This window comes from Belonocnema kinseyi, chromosome 8, assembly GCF_010883055.1.
Source record: "Belonocnema kinseyi isolate 2016_QV_RU_SX_M_011 chromosome 8, B_treatae_v1, whole genome shotgun sequence".
Lineage (NCBI taxonomy): Eukaryota > Metazoa > Arthropoda > Insecta > Hymenoptera > Cynipidae > Belonocnema > Belonocnema kinseyi.
In genome coordinates, this window is record NC_046664.1 from 11056451 (window position 1) to 11072988 (window position 16538).

At 30.4% G+C, this 16538-nt stretch overlaps 1 protein-coding gene across 1 annotated transcript in view; it reads right to left on the reverse strand.

Annotated features, from left to right (window-relative positions):
- LOC117178368 overlaps positions 1–16216 on the reverse strand; it is a 21322-nt gene extending 5106 nt beyond the window's left edge. The window contains exons 1-9 of the mRNA XM_033369797.1: positions 16117–16216; positions 15060–15250; positions 11026–11195; positions 9733–10047; positions 9279–9441; positions 8976–9184; positions 7948–8028; positions 7574–7740; positions 6882–7080 (exon numbers count right to left, since the gene is read on the reverse strand). Coding sequence (XP_033225688.1) covers positions 6882–7080; positions 7574–7740; positions 7948–8028; positions 8976–9184; positions 9279–9441; positions 9733–10047; positions 11026–11195; positions 15060–15222 — 1467 coding nt within the window. The 5' untranslated portion in view covers positions 15223–15250; positions 16117–16216. The remainder of the gene's footprint in view (positions 1–6881; positions 7081–7573; positions 7741–7947; positions 8029–8975; positions 9185–9278; positions 9442–9732; positions 10048–11025; positions 11196–15059; positions 15251–16116) is intronic.
- Between the last annotated feature and the right edge of the window lie 322 nt (positions 16217–16538).

Below are 16538 nucleotides of genomic sequence, written 5' to 3' on the forward strand. Positions count from 1 at the left end.
ATGCATTATTATATTTGAGAATATTTGAAATACTGTGAAAACGTTGCATGAAAAAATGTAACCCTTGGATTTTCCATTATTTTTTATGCTGTCAAAATTTGAATTTTTGATGTAGCAAGAAAAGTCAAAAAGTTTTTATGATAGTCTTCTAAGGCATTTAAAAATCAAACTTTGTCTTCTTTTGCGATTTTTTCATATCGTCCGTTAATTGGCTTAAAAGGTTCATTTTCGTGTGTTTTTTGAATTTTGTAAATGCTATGATTCAAATAACTTTTAATTTTATGAAGAAAGTCATTCGATAAATGGTTCGACTTTTTAAATACTATGGATGACCGTACAGAGAATTATTGAATTTTGAAAAAATGGTCTCAAAAATATTCAAAAGGTGCTGAATTTTTGAATTTTTATCTTAAATAGCTGGCTAACGAACTTGTTCTTTAGTTTAGGACACTTAACGAATGTACCAAAGGCCAATCTAATAGATTAATTTTTTCAAAAGTTATCGAGTTCACAGGCTTGTGTCGTGTGTCGAAAAATTTAATTTTTGTATTTTCAATGTTTTTTTTTATAAATGAAACAAAAAATAAGTGTCCTGTAAAAAAGTGATTAATAACAAATTTATAGATATCTTTTGGGTGCACAATGTTTGTCTTATCATTTATGTCCTATCTTGCATAGTTTGTCCGCAAAATGCAATTTTTGATTTTTGATTAGTTTTTGTGCGGTCAAAATTAGAATTTTCAATTTTTCGAAAAAACTCAAAGAGTTGATATGATAATCTTGTAGGGTTATCGAAAAGTAACATTTTTCTTTTCAAGTACTGTGAACAACTGTACAGAGAATTTTTGGATCATGCAAAAATGTGAACTCAGAAATTTTCAAAATGGGCTCACTTTTAGTATTTTTATCCAAAATTTCTGACTAACGAACTTCGTAAAAACTAGTAAAAACTTCGTAAAAACCTATTTTTCGGATTCAGGGGGTTTCAAAAAGCGAACCTTTTGAGAAAAACTAGGGAGGTTTAATTTTACACAAATTTAATACCTTCTCTGATGAGAATGTAAAAATGATTTATTTGTCATGAATAATTTTTTGGTAGTTCCGTTTTTAGTTTTAATAATAAAAAATAGCATTAAAAAGATGAAAAGTTAAATTTTTTGAAATCCCACACACGAGACGAAAAATGAATTAAGAGACAAAAGTTGTGATAAAAATGTGCCCACGCAGCGGGCACATTTTGTTACTGTTAATGACGTTTTTCATGATTAAAGCCAAAAATACGCATCTTATCAAAAAGTGGTTGAAAACAAATTTGTAGATCTTTTTCAAATGCTCAATATTTGTGTACTCATCTCTTACTTTTTTTTTGCATAGTTTTGTCGAAAGAATGTAATTTTTGGATTTTTTATTATTTTGTATGCTGTCAAAATTTAAATTTTGGATTTTTCAAGGAAATTCGCAGAGTTGTTATAATAATCTTGTAGGGAATTAAAAAAGCAACATTTTTCTTCTTTTTACTTTTTTCATATCGAGCGTTATTTGGCTTCAAATGTTCATTTTCGTGTTTTTTTGGAATTTTGTAAATGCTATAACTCTGGTAATTTATAATTATTTGAAAAAATTCATAAGGATAAATTGTTCCACTTTTTGAATTCTATGAATAGCCGTACAGAGAATTTTAGAATTTAAAAAAACAGGGTGTCTACCGATTCTTAGGAACAAAATTCAAGGTCTTTTCCAGGTTTTCCAGGTCTCCTTTTTTACATCAAATAGTGAAATAAACGTTGGTCATATATGTAAAAAATGAGAAATTTCATTTTTTATGGGCCAAAAGTTTCTAAAGAAAGCCGAATCGTAAATAAACAAATTCTTAATTTTTTGCGAACATGAGTCGGCTTAGGAATATTTTTTAATCTTTGTAATGTCTTTCAATTTCGGTAAAATCTTTGAAATCTTTGTGAACTCTTTTTTTAATCTTTGTTTGCGAAATATTTTGCGTTTGTTTAAAATCATTGAAGTATTTTGAAATCTTGAATTCTTTTGAAATCCTTATGAATTCTTACAAGAAATGGTGAAATCTTTTCTAAGTCTTTGGTATTCGTTTGAAATCACTGGAATATTTGAAATATTTGTGAAATCGTTATGAAATTTGTTGTAATCGTTAAAAATGAATGGAATATTTGTAATCTTTGCAAATCTTTTGAAATCTTATAAAAATTTTGATATCGTTCAAATTATTTAAAATATTTTTAAATCTTTGAAATATGTTGTACTGTACCCTTATTGAAATCTTTTCAGTCCTTAAAAGCTTTGAAATCTGCGAACACTTTGTGCAATTTTTTGAAATCTTTAAAATATTTTTGAAATGTTTCTTTAGTCTTTGTTCGTGAAATCTTTTCTGTTCGTTTAAAATTATTAAAATATTTTTAAATCTTCTCAAATTTGTTGAAACCTCTTATCCTTAAGAATTCTTAAAAATATTTGATAAATCTTTATGAATGTTTTATGAAATCTTTGAAACTTTTGTTAAATCTTTGTGAATTCGTTCGAATTATTTTAATTACTACAAATCTTAGTAAAATCTTTTGATATCTCCTAAAAAATGTTTAAATTGTTTGAAATATTTGAAATATTTTGACATCTTAGAAACGTGATTTAATATACCCGTTTTAAAATCTTTAAACTCTTTTGTAAATTTTAAAATCCTTGTGAAATGTTCCAAATCTTGAAAATTTTCGAAATCTTTGGAGAATTTTTCTGAAAACTTTTTAATCTAGTGTGCACGCCTTTTTTAATGTTTGAGGTCCTTGAAATCCTTGCGAAATATTTTGAAATGTTTATAAAATCTTTCTTGAATATTTGTTTAGAAAATCTTTTGTATTCGTTGAAGTCATTGAATTGTTAAAAATATTTTGAAATCTTCTAAAATGTTTTAAAACCTCTGGAAATTGTTTCAAATTTTTTAAATCTGGTATACTGTACCCTTTTTCAAATCATTCAAATCCTTTAAATCTTTAAAGTTTTAAAATGTTTGTGAAATTGTTGTGAAATCTTTACTGAAATTTGGCGTGCGCGCCTTTTTTGAATCGTTAACCTCCGTGAAATCTTTAGGAAATGTTAAAGATATTAAAAATATTTTGGAATGTTTGAAATATTTCGAAATATTTTCTAACCTTTTGAAATCTGTTTTACACTCAAAAATTTGGCCTTCTCACAAAAGATAAATTATATCTTGACGGATATAAAAATTTTTAGCAGAAAGATTTTTTCTAAGTTAGATGTTTCTTTCATAATAGGTTAAACGATTTAAATTACTCTTCGCATTTCGATAAAATTACTCTGTTAAAAGAAAAAAAAGAATAATTAAAATTCATGGTTTTCGTGAAAACATCAAGGAAAATCAGATTTGTACCAAGGGACAATCTGATGGATTTTTTTTTTAAAGTTATCGAGTTCACAGACAGACATACAAACAGACATACAGACAGACATACAGACAGGCACATTCGTAAAAATCTGTTTTTCGGATTCATGGGGTCTTAAAACGTAGACAAAAATTGGGGGGGGGGGGGGGGGCAAATTTTACACAAATCTAATGCCTTCTCTGATGGAATGTAAAAATATTATTTCACTTCAGAATATGTTTTTACAGATAAAAATACTCTGAAATCGGTAGTATATAATTTTAAAGCTAACAATTTTTCGTTTAAAAATGTATATTAGAATTTTTTGTAAATGAACAGCCTACCCTATCATAAAAGTTTAAGTTTTAATCCCATTTTTAGTCATAAGGCTTGGTAAAAAAAGATTAAAAGTGTTTATACAATTTTTATTTTAAGAGACATATTAAGTAGGATCATATAATTTGCCACAAATACAAATCACATTTGTTTGAGATTTTGCTATTACTTTTTGCACAGAATAGCTCAAATTCAGTAACTTTCACGGACTCAAAAATTTAAAACAAATTTTTAATACAAATTCTTTTTTGTATTAATATTTCAGCGAAGAAATAATTTATTTTTCGTCTTCATCTTAATATATGTGGGATTCCGTGTGAAAAAGGCCCTTACTACTAAACAAAAATTTCAGAACAAAACAAAAGAGTTTCTTCTTCCAAACAATGTAGTTTACGAATAGAGTATTGGAGTTTTCTTAAATACGATTAATAGAATTAATTTAAGATAAGCGACTTGATCGAAACATTGTAAATATTATCCAGGTTATTCTATATATTATTTAATTCTAAAGCGGCATTTCACACAATGGCTTAAGTCCGCTTGATAATTTTTTCAAAAACGGTATGTTCACAAAAAATTTGTATTTCTATTTTAATATTTTTTCGGAATATTTCCCGTGTAAAAATTATGCCCGGGTTCTGGCCGGGTTTCACTGCTTGTATTCGGAATCTGGTCAGGCTGCCCAGTCGGATTCTGGTTGGTTTCGATCACGCTGCGCTGGTTGGATCCGGGCCGGGTTTACCCAGTCGGCTCCCGGCCGGGTTACCCGATCGGCTCCCGGCCGGGTTACCCGATCGGATCCCGGATACAAATAGGGTAACCCGATCGGGATCCGACCGGTTTTTGACTGGGGTCCTCGATCGCATATTACTGGGGCCTTTTTATCACTGCGAACATATTCTACCAACTGGCAGAGATAAGAATCTTTGTCAGCTCTTATTTCCACCTGTAAAAAGATGTTGGAATTTCAATTCAAGAACTGCATTGATAATAATAAATATATTAACTACAAACATTGATTCAATGTAAGTACTAAAATATAGGTTATTATCCTTAAGTTTCTGTAAGAAATTGCATTGTAAGAAATTAAAGTTAAATTGCATAACAAATTTACCTTAAGAGTAATTAAGTTTGCTTAAGTCTTTTTGCAAGAGATAAAATAAATTTCAGGGGTTTCACGTGACATCCTAACCTATGAAACCGGTTTAGAAAATTGATTTAACATTAACGTTGAAGAATATTAATAATGCTTACTTATTAACAAAATAATTCACTTAGCTTTATAAATAATCCGCTTGCTCCAGAAAATTGGATACAATTTTGTGAAATTTAACAAATTTCTTAACGAATAACCTGGCGTCAACTGACGTTTTTAGCATTAAAGACTCCGGAAGGCGGCGAATTGTTATTATGTGAAAGCATGATAACGTAATTCAAAACCTCGTTTGGAATAAGTTATTTCTCTTCTTATCACGTTTTTGGTTATTTAAAATAATACATAAATACATTAAAAATAAACAAAAATCTTGTCACAAAAAAGTAAGTATAATTTCACTGAGAAACTATATGTTTGAAAATAAAAAAGAAGTTGGTCAACGATTTCGCAGTCACGGCAAGTCTGGGAACCGCAGAACCAAAAGTAGGAAACCATACAATTAAAATAAGTTTAATTTTTATTTCATAATTGATAAAAAAAAAACACCTAAAGCACAAAAAATTGGTCTTTTACCTGTCAGATATTAACAAACGACCCACTTATGGCAGTCGTTTGTGGATATTTCTTTCGATGTTTTTAAGGTTATGATACTTCTATTATGCTCCATTTTTGGCCCGACTGGGTCCCGGTGGGAAGTCGGTCAGATCCCGCCCGGGCAATTAACAAAATAGTATCCCGATTTGACCCGGTCAGATTCTGGCCAGAAACCTTCTTCTGGTCGGGTCAAACCGGGCTATTTCTACACGGGTTGCATACACGGAAACAAAATTCTTGAGGCGAACGAATGAATCAAGAATATATTAAACTTAAAGAAAGTGTCCGTTTATATCAGGTAAAAGGCTTAGTTAGAAGAATTAAACATTTAGTTACTTTATGTAAATTATTCCCGTAAATCAGTAAGTTAAACAAAATTGCGAAGTTCGAGAGTTTATTATTTTCGACAGATTATGCATAATTTTATTATCTTTAGATTAGAAAAAAGTTTAGTTGTTATAGAAATATATTAACTTACAGTAGCCAACTTTACGTCTGGTGTCGCGAAAATGAATTTCCCTGAAATCCGTATAATGCATTTGGAGATCAAGTTTGTTGTTTTTCTCGCGTTTCTTGATATTTCAATATAGTTATCGCCTACTGTAGAAACATTTGTAAATTATTATTACCGCATCACAAACTCTACTTAATATTAACATTTGCACACATTTCAAGTGGTAAAAAGCGTTTAATTGTCCAAAGTGAATCTGAACTGTCACTGCTCCCGATTAGAACGTCGCCATTTTAATTCGCTGCTCCCATAATGCATCGGCGCTCTTCCGATTATTCCTTCAGACACCTATTCTCAATATGCTTGATATAACTATACTATTAGGGGTTTGAATATATGATATCCCTGGCATATGGAAAATGGTCAAGGATATTCATTTTTGCTGATCCAGGGATCTTTCTTAATTCATTCGTTTGTTTTCAGCTAAATGTTTAGCTATAATAAGGAATAATATCCCTGTCACAGCTTAATTTTGGAATTTTTGGAAATACCAGGAGAGACATAGTGAAAAGGGTTAAGCAAACCATCCCATGGCTTTCTCGATGTACATGCATTCTATTATCTTGAATGGTTCCACCTTTATTATTTGACGCAATGTTGTGTCCCAGAGTTTTATGTGATAGATGAAATGAATAAATATCAATAAATAAAACATTTAATAAATTTTACTTGTTTAATTGTAGCATTTATCGTCAGCTTAAGCTGTGACTTTACACTCGTCTGCAATCGTCTATTTTGTTTACTTGTATTTCAAAAAGATATTGTTTCGATAGTCGTTGTAATATTCTATATATTAATAAAATTTTCTAATTCGAGTGGCTCTAGGACGAGAAAGTTTTGAAATTTTTACAGATTTTCTCTCACAAAGTGCGAAATACACCTTTTCATGAAATAGTATCAGAATAGACAAAATCACGCTTCCACATAATATCGCCAAAAGTGTTGCTATATCGAAAATGGTTGTAGGCTCATAGTTTTGTTCAGTAGGTGCATTTATTAAGGAAATTCTGCTGCTGCTGCTATCTTGAAGCACTGACTCAATGCGCTTTAATATGCCATTTCCCCTGAGTTTTATGATGCTAAAAAAGTGATAATGTTATTTAAATAATGCAGTTCAAACTGTACATTTCAAATCAACATTATATTTCGTTCTTTCAATATGAATTTTAGACAAACCAGGCGTGAATAGCTCCAAGCGGTTATCGCAGTTTGACTCAGTATTAAATACCATTTCATCATATAAAGACATCGGGACAGCGTCTATAAATATTTTGAAGTTTATTTATGGTTTTCTTAACATATTTTAACATTTGGAGATGCCGTGTCCACGTCTTTTCATGACGAAATGAAATTCAATACTGAGTCAATCTGCAATAACCGCTGGACGCTATTCACGCGTGATTTGTCTAAAATTACTATTGAAAGAAGCACCTCACAATAGATCACACTTTATCGATTTGCATTGAATATTACGAATCGATACTATCTCCTGAATGATATAGCTGAATCAATCAATCTGCGAATTTTTATTTTAGTTTTTATTCTTTTTTTTTTAATTGAGAAAATACTAACTAAGAATTAATAGCTTTGTTATACGGACTCTTCTTAGGCATGGCCATACGGATATATATGTGTCTTTGAAGGTAAATTTTTACCAAATTGCATGGTAGCTTTGTACCTTGAGGCAGCTGAGATGTAATGATGTCAGTACTGTAGAGTGCAATCTTTTGACTGCAAATCTGAAATGTTTGAGAGTTCATTTGGCACCGTAGAAAATATCAAATAAGTGATTTCACAGTAATTTATTTTTAGAACGACTTAATCGAATATATAATATATGTGTGCTTTTGTAATAAAACAAGTTAAGCAAAACAAATCAAACATAAAAAATTACATATCAGAAATATATATTTTCTATGAATAAATGTGTTGAATAAGATGTTTACCAGATTCATAGCATCTTGTGTATTTCTTGGTGATTGGTTCCTTTTTATGAGCATCTTTTGCATTGCCAACTGTATTGGATCCTAAAAGTAGAAAATTGACAATGTAAAATATGTATATATTGTTTTACCTTGGGTTACTTTTTTAAATGTTGAAGATAAAAGCAGATTAACTCTCGACTGATTTGATCTTCTGAACTGTTGGCGAAGGATAAAACACACACACAAACACACACACACTTATATATACAAATTGACGCAGTTAAGACTATTTTTCTATTTCATCCTTACACAGAAAAAACTGAAGTTAAATTTTGTTGTATGTAAAATTTCCCGCTGTTAAAGTTTACATGCTATTTGGCGAAAGTTTTTCCTACGATGGAATAAAAGCTGTCGTCTGCTATGGCGTCCTTAGTAGCAATAAGAAAACGGCAAAGTATGATTGAATTCGAGTTCTAAATCAGGACACCAGATTTAAAAGAACACAGAAAATACCAAAGTTAAAATTAGTTGCAGTTAAGACTTGCAACAGTTAAAAATGAAATATATTTCGGCGAAAGTTTCACCCAGGTTAGGAGAATAATTTTAATCTCGTCTTCTGCGCCACGCTGAAGTGAGCAAATTTCGCTAAAACATGTAGAATAAGCAACAGAAAAAAAAGGAAAAGAATTGTTCTTACTGATATAGTATCTCCTCCGAAACAAATTACACTATTGTAGACGAATTAGAATTTATTTATAATATCATTTGCCAAAAAGCGCAAAAACAACTGACAGATGAGAATCTCCATTTCTCTCCAATTTAATGAAGTTAAACGATAATAAATAGCGCCAGCGTCGCGATTCTCGCTATATCTCGAATAAAAATGGAGCGATTATAAGGCGAAAGATTATCCTGGCACAGTTAAAAATCGAAAATTATCTTCGATTAATGTAAAGTTTATCCGGCAAGGTTAATTTTTGTTGCGGTGAATCTTTCACCTGGAATCGACGTAAACTTTATCTTTCGTGTTTTTATGTAGTTATACTCACTGCCGTCACTTCATCATAAAGTTGAGCATCAATGACTGCCAGCTTATAGGATTTGTCTTTCAAAAATTCCTCCGATGACTTGAAAGGTAAATGTTCCTGAAGTACTGTCCGTTCACTTACAAAAGATGCTGAGTATATCGCAAAAATCACAAATCCGAAAAGGAAAGTCGAATAATAAAATAATCGAAGCGCTAAAGCTTGCGGAAATTCTGCAGAGGTATAATAAAGTTAAATTTCTTGATAATAAGATTGTGTGTTATAGAGATTGCTCAACATTCTACCTGATAATCTTTACTTTTATACCTGGTAATCCTTGCTGAAAATAACATCCCCAAACATGTAGAAAATTTTCCGAAATGCCACCGTGGTATAAGCCAGTTTCTGCTTTGAGTCTCAACAAGGTGAGAAGAGTCACTATGACTATAAGAGTCACTATCCAAGCGCACCATGTTTTGTAGGTAAATGGCTACAAAACAAAAGTGATAAGTTTTGGTAACTGATTTTTGTTAGATTAAATAGACTAGCTACTTATTATGTGCAAAAAAGTTAGACGCTATATAAGACCAGTTTCGGGGGGTGCCTCGCACTGGCCTTGCGACTGTATTATTCTCTGGAAACGTTAACAGTTTAGTAAATTGGTGGTGACGCATTCTCGAGACTGCCTGAGCGCTCAGAAACATCGTGGGTCAGCAGTTTTAGGAAGGACTAAACCAGTCGATTTTCTATTGACGCTCTTGTGTTTTGTAATTACGTGTACCTTGAAATAACTAGACCACAAATCTGCTGCTTCAGATGTTGGTCTTCTTATGAAAAGGCACAATTCGATTTTTTTTAGTGGCACAGTCAAATCAGCTGAATTTAAAATCTCATTATTTGACGGAACTACATGTGCTAAAATATCAATCTCGTGATTTTGAATTAGGCCCATACCACCTGACCATGTCTTGCTAGTTTTGTTCCAAGACTCAACGCCAAAAGTATCTTTTATTTCAACATTTTTAGCCGTAAAATTGGCAGCAAATTGCAGGGCAAGAAATAAGTCATCATAATATTGATCGAACTTCTCTGATATCTATTAACAAAATAAACAAAATCAATGTAATATTTTTTTACAATTTCTTTATGCTGAAATCTTGTATTGGCAAATGCGATTCGTTTTTCAAAAAATGTATGTATAGAATCTAGAAAACTTAGAAAACCTAGAAAATGGACAAAATTGTAGAGTAGACAACCTACAGAGGCATAAAGTATTTTTCAAAGTCCTGAAAACCCAAAATTTGATCAAACGTTTTCTGCATTACGGCAATAATCAAAGCTCAAATCACACATTCGTTTCACTTGGACGGATTTCAAATTAAAAGGTTTGACTTTCAGTGCAATGGAAGATGAACCTTAGGATTTCAGGTCTAATCAGAATATTTAAAATTCAAAAGTATTTTGGTATTTTATATCTTATAGTTGAAACAGAATGAAATCTTGTCAGAAGTTTAAATTTTAATGCCACTAAAACACAAATCAGATTTTATTTTTGCATAAAAACTTCAACTTGAAAGCCTTAATTATTAGAAATTTTATTTATTTCTAGAATAGGACTGTGAGTGTTTGGTCTGCAATTAAAAAAAATTAAACCAAAAAAAATCTGGAGGTTTAAAATCCACACTTTGTACCCTGAAGCAACGCTCGGAGAAAAAAAGTTTTAAGAAATTACTTATCTTACCGAAAATCTTCCTATGCGCAGAACTTTTCCATTCAGAATATCATTACGCGTTTGCATTAATTTTTTTGATTGAAGAACAAGTCCTCTTGTTGGTTCCCAAGTAAATCTTTCATAAATTGTGAGTTTATTCTTAGTGAAAGCGTACCATTCACGAATTTTAATGTCCTCATAGCATTTTACAATGAATGAATCACCTTCGCTTAGAAGGAATGGATTGCCAACTGGATTCATGCAAGATTTGATTAAAGAAGACTCAAAAGCTTTCACAAATAGAAGCAGATTTATAATTCCATAGAAAATCAGTTCTTTTGATAATGATTTCATTTTATTTACGTCTCTTTCGGAACTGAGGAAAACTACATTCATTGGCTTTTTAGCGTTTGTCAAGGTTTTAGTATAATCCTTAGGCAAAAAGTCTTGTTCCAACTTCAAAGTAATTGTCATAACTCTTGCTCTCGAAAATAATATTATCGTATCGAAAATAGTATTTATCTGGGAGATATCTAAACAAATCAATTAAAGATAACAGTATACAATTAAAATTCACATAATATTTATCAGGGAAATAAGGGAGGAGAAAGGTCATAAAGGGAGACCTTATATGTTTTCTCAGGAAGAAAAGACCCACCTGATTCTTAAAACAATAATTCCAAATGCCCTGGCGGACCGACGGCAAGATCAACTTTTAAATTGTTGAAATTCGGATTCTACGTTAAAATTTGCATTAGAAACTCACGGACTAATCGCAACACTTTATTTTTTTGCAGCGTTAAAAACTTTAAAAATGAAATACCTGTCATTTACATGGGCCGAAAGGGACTTCAAGTGCATCTTATTTCAGTAGCAGTTAATGAGCCGTCCTTCGGTAACTTTATGAATTTTGTCTGGATGCTAGCGCCTCGCAGTGGAAACCTCAGACAACAACGCTGCGATGCAAGTGAGAATTTTATTTTTAAACTTCGCGCACAACATACTGCTTTAGCTATTATGGATGCGCTTGAAGTCACCTTCAGCAGAAGTTACCCAGGAAAAAAGAAACGATTGAACTGGAGCGCTTTGAAAGGTGTATCTTAAAATTCCAGATAGACAAAGTTGCATTTCAATTGTTTTGGGACTCTTTGAATTGGTCAGCTATTTGGGCTTAATTAAATCTGCCAAACCACATTCGAAGATGTACACGTTCTATAGTTTTAAGAAATTCTGAATAGAGGAACATAACCTCAAAAAACTAAATTAAGTTCAATACGTGATCTACGATTGATAGAAGAAGCGCATGAATCGTTTCAAGTTCTCAATGAAATGGAGTTTGATGAAGTACGATGAATTGTATAATGCAGATTACGCTTTTGATTATTTAATTGTAGTGAATGGGTAGTGGCTGCAAGTAAACTTGAATAGGAAAATGCAGATAAGTTAGGGACTGTCTACTGCCGCGAACTTGTGATACCAGCTAGCATTTTTAAGTTGCATTTTAAATTGGGCTTAAAACCAATTTTAGCACTTTTTTTTACTAGTTTAGAACAATAAGTGAATACAAAAAATTAATATTTTTCGGAAACTAAGTGTTCAATGTAGAATTTTAATCGTATTCAGTAAAAAAACACATTTCCTGTTAAAACTGTTTTTCTCAAGAAAATAATTATTTTACTATATCACATAAGTTTCAACACACCATAAGCTAAAATGAACTTTAGTTAATGCACATAGCAAAATATTTGGTTCAAAATATGCAAAAAACATTTATCATATACGATCAGAAATAAAATTTGAATTCTACCCTAACTTTTAGGTTATAATTTTTTGAAAGTAAATATTCCATGTAGAAATTAATAAAAATTGATTTTAAGTTCACTTTTATGTCAAGGTAAGTTAATTAAAGCTTATAATCTGTTTAAACATACATAATATACTAAAATAATGATTTTCTTGACAAAAACGTGCGCCGAAGAAAGGGAACTTACTCTAAAAAAATCGAAAACCAGGTTTCTACACATTTCGATAATTTTTGAGTTGCTCTTTTTAATTAAACCATCGGGAATAAGATCCCAGCGTTATTATTGCTAATAATTGAGTTGTTAGGTACCCGAGTAATGGGACACCATGTCATCTACGCATCTCATTTATACCCCATCCGTGAGTTGCGTCCACGACGCATCTCCTTCTGTGAGAATGTAGTGGTAAGTGGTGAGGGAAGATTTCGTGAGTCTTCCCCCTCTCCTAAAAGTCCAGTCTATCGGGCCGACTTCAACCGCTCGTCCTGAAAAATCTCACTTTTCAGAGTAAGCCCCCTTTCTTCGGCGCACGTCACATATGTAACACTTAGTTTCCAATATATCTTTATTGTTTTCACACACTTAGAAGTTTAAATTATGCGAAATAATTAAAAAATGGTGTTCAAGCTCAAATTAAGATGCATCTTCAAAATCCTACCTGCGGTTTCGCGACTTCATATTTTGGCCGCATTGAAAAAATAGATGGCGTATTGAAGCGCAGCGGATCCCAATAGTATTATTACGATTAACCATGGTTTTTTAATCGATAACGAAATATTTCTTGGTGAATCGTAAAATAATTACCTCTCCGATTCACTGGTACCTCTAATCTCTAACTTAATTGCTTTTTGAGGTTATGCACACTGAAATAACATAAACGAATAAGAACAATAAACCAGGGGTGGCACTCCTATAAAGACAATTATTCAAATGCATGTACAAAATACAAAATTCAATTTATTCTAATTGTTGAAATAAGTTAAAAAAAATATATTTCTGTTAGAAAAATATTTTTTAGCATATTAAATATCAAATAAAATAATAAGTACTGATGAAAAGCAAAGAAATAATTGTTCTGATGACTAAGAAAATTATGGAAAACAATTTGAAATTGAAAACGTTTTAATTAAAAATATCTTAGGCAGGTGAAATTTAAAAATTAAAAATATTTCAAATAGAATGAAAATAAAGTAAACTTGTATCATTTCTGAATAAAATGTTTTAAATTGGATAATTTTAAATTGGACAAATGTATAAACAGAAGCTTTAAAAATTAGAAATCTTAATCTAAAATGTCTAATATAGGAAATTTTGTTAGGAAGGTGTTAAACTTAAACACTAAATTTAATATATCAAAGTAAAAGATTCTAAAATTATATAAAAATAAATTGTTATCAAACAAAAACTTACGACTCAACTTCAAAATTTATTGGAGATGTTTTTTTAAATAAAAAAATAAATTCACCTTTATTTTCATTCTTAAAAACTTGAAATATAAACAAGTTTGAACTTTATTTTAAATAAAAAATTTAGTAGCAAAGCATTATGATATAAAATTTTTTTTATACTTAAGCGATTAGAAATTCTTATTATAAGTACATTTAATCGTTTAGAAATTAACAATTTTCAAACTGTCGATTATACTTTTCGAAATTCAACCAATTTAATTCCAGTCAGTGTCAAATTTAATGCTTCTAGATTTTAATATTCTAAATAGTTTAGTTTCATTTTTAAACACATACAACTTTCTGGCTTATAAATGATTAAAAATCGATGAGTATCAAAATGAAAGATCAATTTGGCTGCTTAAAAAAAAGCGTAAAAAAGATAAAACAGTTATGAATAATAATATAATATATTACTGCGATACGTCATATTGCGTAATAATTATAATTTCACGATTCAATAATATTTTATAAGTAGGAGTCAACGTTTTAGCAAAGTTATACTTTTGTATCAATTAAAACATTTCTATTATTATTACAAATATTAACGCCTTTTAATTAATCTTTTTTATATATATTATTATTATATAAATTGATTAATTCAGCTAATTAAAATCGATTTAGTCCATGTTTTCATAATTTCAGTTTTTGTGGCCTGCCTTTATCTCATAACAATGAAAGGGCCATCCGTTTCAGATAATTCGACACAGGGCGTGGTATCTTCCTTGAAAGCTTCATTAAGGGTCCACGACCACGCGACGAAAAGCAGAGACAGCCAACACTGAGTGTCACTACTATTGTAATTTTGTTTTCGATTATTAATTAAAACGGGAATAATTTCTCGAAAAAGGGCTCTGTACGTCAAAAGATTGTACTATTTTGATGAGGTATGCAAAAAATTAGATAAAAATATTCAATCGAACAGCCTCAATATTAAATACCGCGAACCCATTCTAATAAGTCCTCTTAAGAAAGTTACTGGGAATACCCTGCATCAACGTCAATTTTTAAAATAGAAGAAAAAAAAAGTTAACACTTTGAACGAGGAACTAGCTCCAATTTTTTATTATTTACTTGAAAACAAACAAAAAGGCAGAAATGAAAAATATTTTGTTGTTCAATAAAATAATATATAAATATGTTAACTTACCATGGGGATCAATAAAATGTATTATTGTTAGGGAGGACGGTTTGTAAACATTATAGAGGTCTGTAATCAGGTTGACATGATCCTCCGTTGATAATGTATTTGAAGAAACTAGCATTAAAAAACCACTGGAGAAGAGAAGTGTTGACCACGTTGAAATCTTCATTTTCAAGATTGACAGGTATCTCTATTTTCTAGAAAATAAGATTATTTAAGGTATTTTATATTTATATAATGGGGTTGTTGCATAAAGTTTAGATAATATTTTTTGAAAATTGCATAATATTCTAAGAATGGTTGTACATTTAAAAAAATGTTGAACGCTTCACTTTTCAGAAAGAAAATATTTGTAAAAAAAGTGTGGGAAACCCTATTTAACCGACTCTGTGACCTTAAAATTTCACAATCTGCAAAACGCAAAGGCAAGAAAAAATTCCAACTAATCTTTAAAAAACTGTCCTTGAGTAATTATATTAAACTTTTATTGCTCTTTCAATTTCATCAACAAACAAAAATATATGGAAATATGCAACAATGCCATTATGTATATTAGGGTGGAATGGAGGTAAAATTCTTTGAAGTACGAACATTTCTTCTGCTGAAAATTTGCTAGGTGTTAGAACAAATAAAAAAATGTTGATGAGTTTTTAAAATAAAAAACAATTGCACAGTGTCGCAATAATGAGAGCAAGAAATTGTATTAGAAACTTTTTAAAACAAATTTCTAGGGATGATAAAATTATGGTACTTTTTAAATCTAGAGTTTCTGGTATTAGAAGACAGGTCATATACAAATTTACAAAAAAATTTTTTGAATAAAAATTAACTGAATCTTGAAACATGCTATTTCGACTTATTTAATAAGAATTCTAACTCAAAGAAAATTTACATTTTTTTAATTTGTATAATTATTTAATACCAAAATCTGTACAGAAAATTACTATAATTTTCGAGCTCATAGGGAATTTTTTTTATTATAAAAATGAAACATTTTTTAATTCATTGCAAAACCATAAGACCTTTTTGTTATTTTTAAAAGTCATTAGAGATTTTTATTTACCATAAAAGATAGAAATTTTTCAGCACGAGCGATTTCAACATTCAAAACTTTTGCATTTTCCACCCGCCCGAATATTGTATAGATATTTATTATAATTTACATGTTCCAAGTCGAATCACCGGGTTCTCTTATGGATTCTCACCCACTAATGTCGCAGGATGAACGAAAGGGACAAAGAAACGTTAAAAATTCACAATGCAGAACACATTATATATATGAAAATTCTAGCTCTGATTTGTATAAATACAGTTTTCGTAAATTATTGCCTTAAATGCCGTTCGCTTTTTTGATATGAATCTCTTCTAACACCTCTTGGAACAATACTGTTATTTGGTTAAATTATTAATAAATTACAACGTTTACGGACACGAACACATAATTCTACGTATTGTGCTGAATTATTGAAGGACAAATATTCTAAA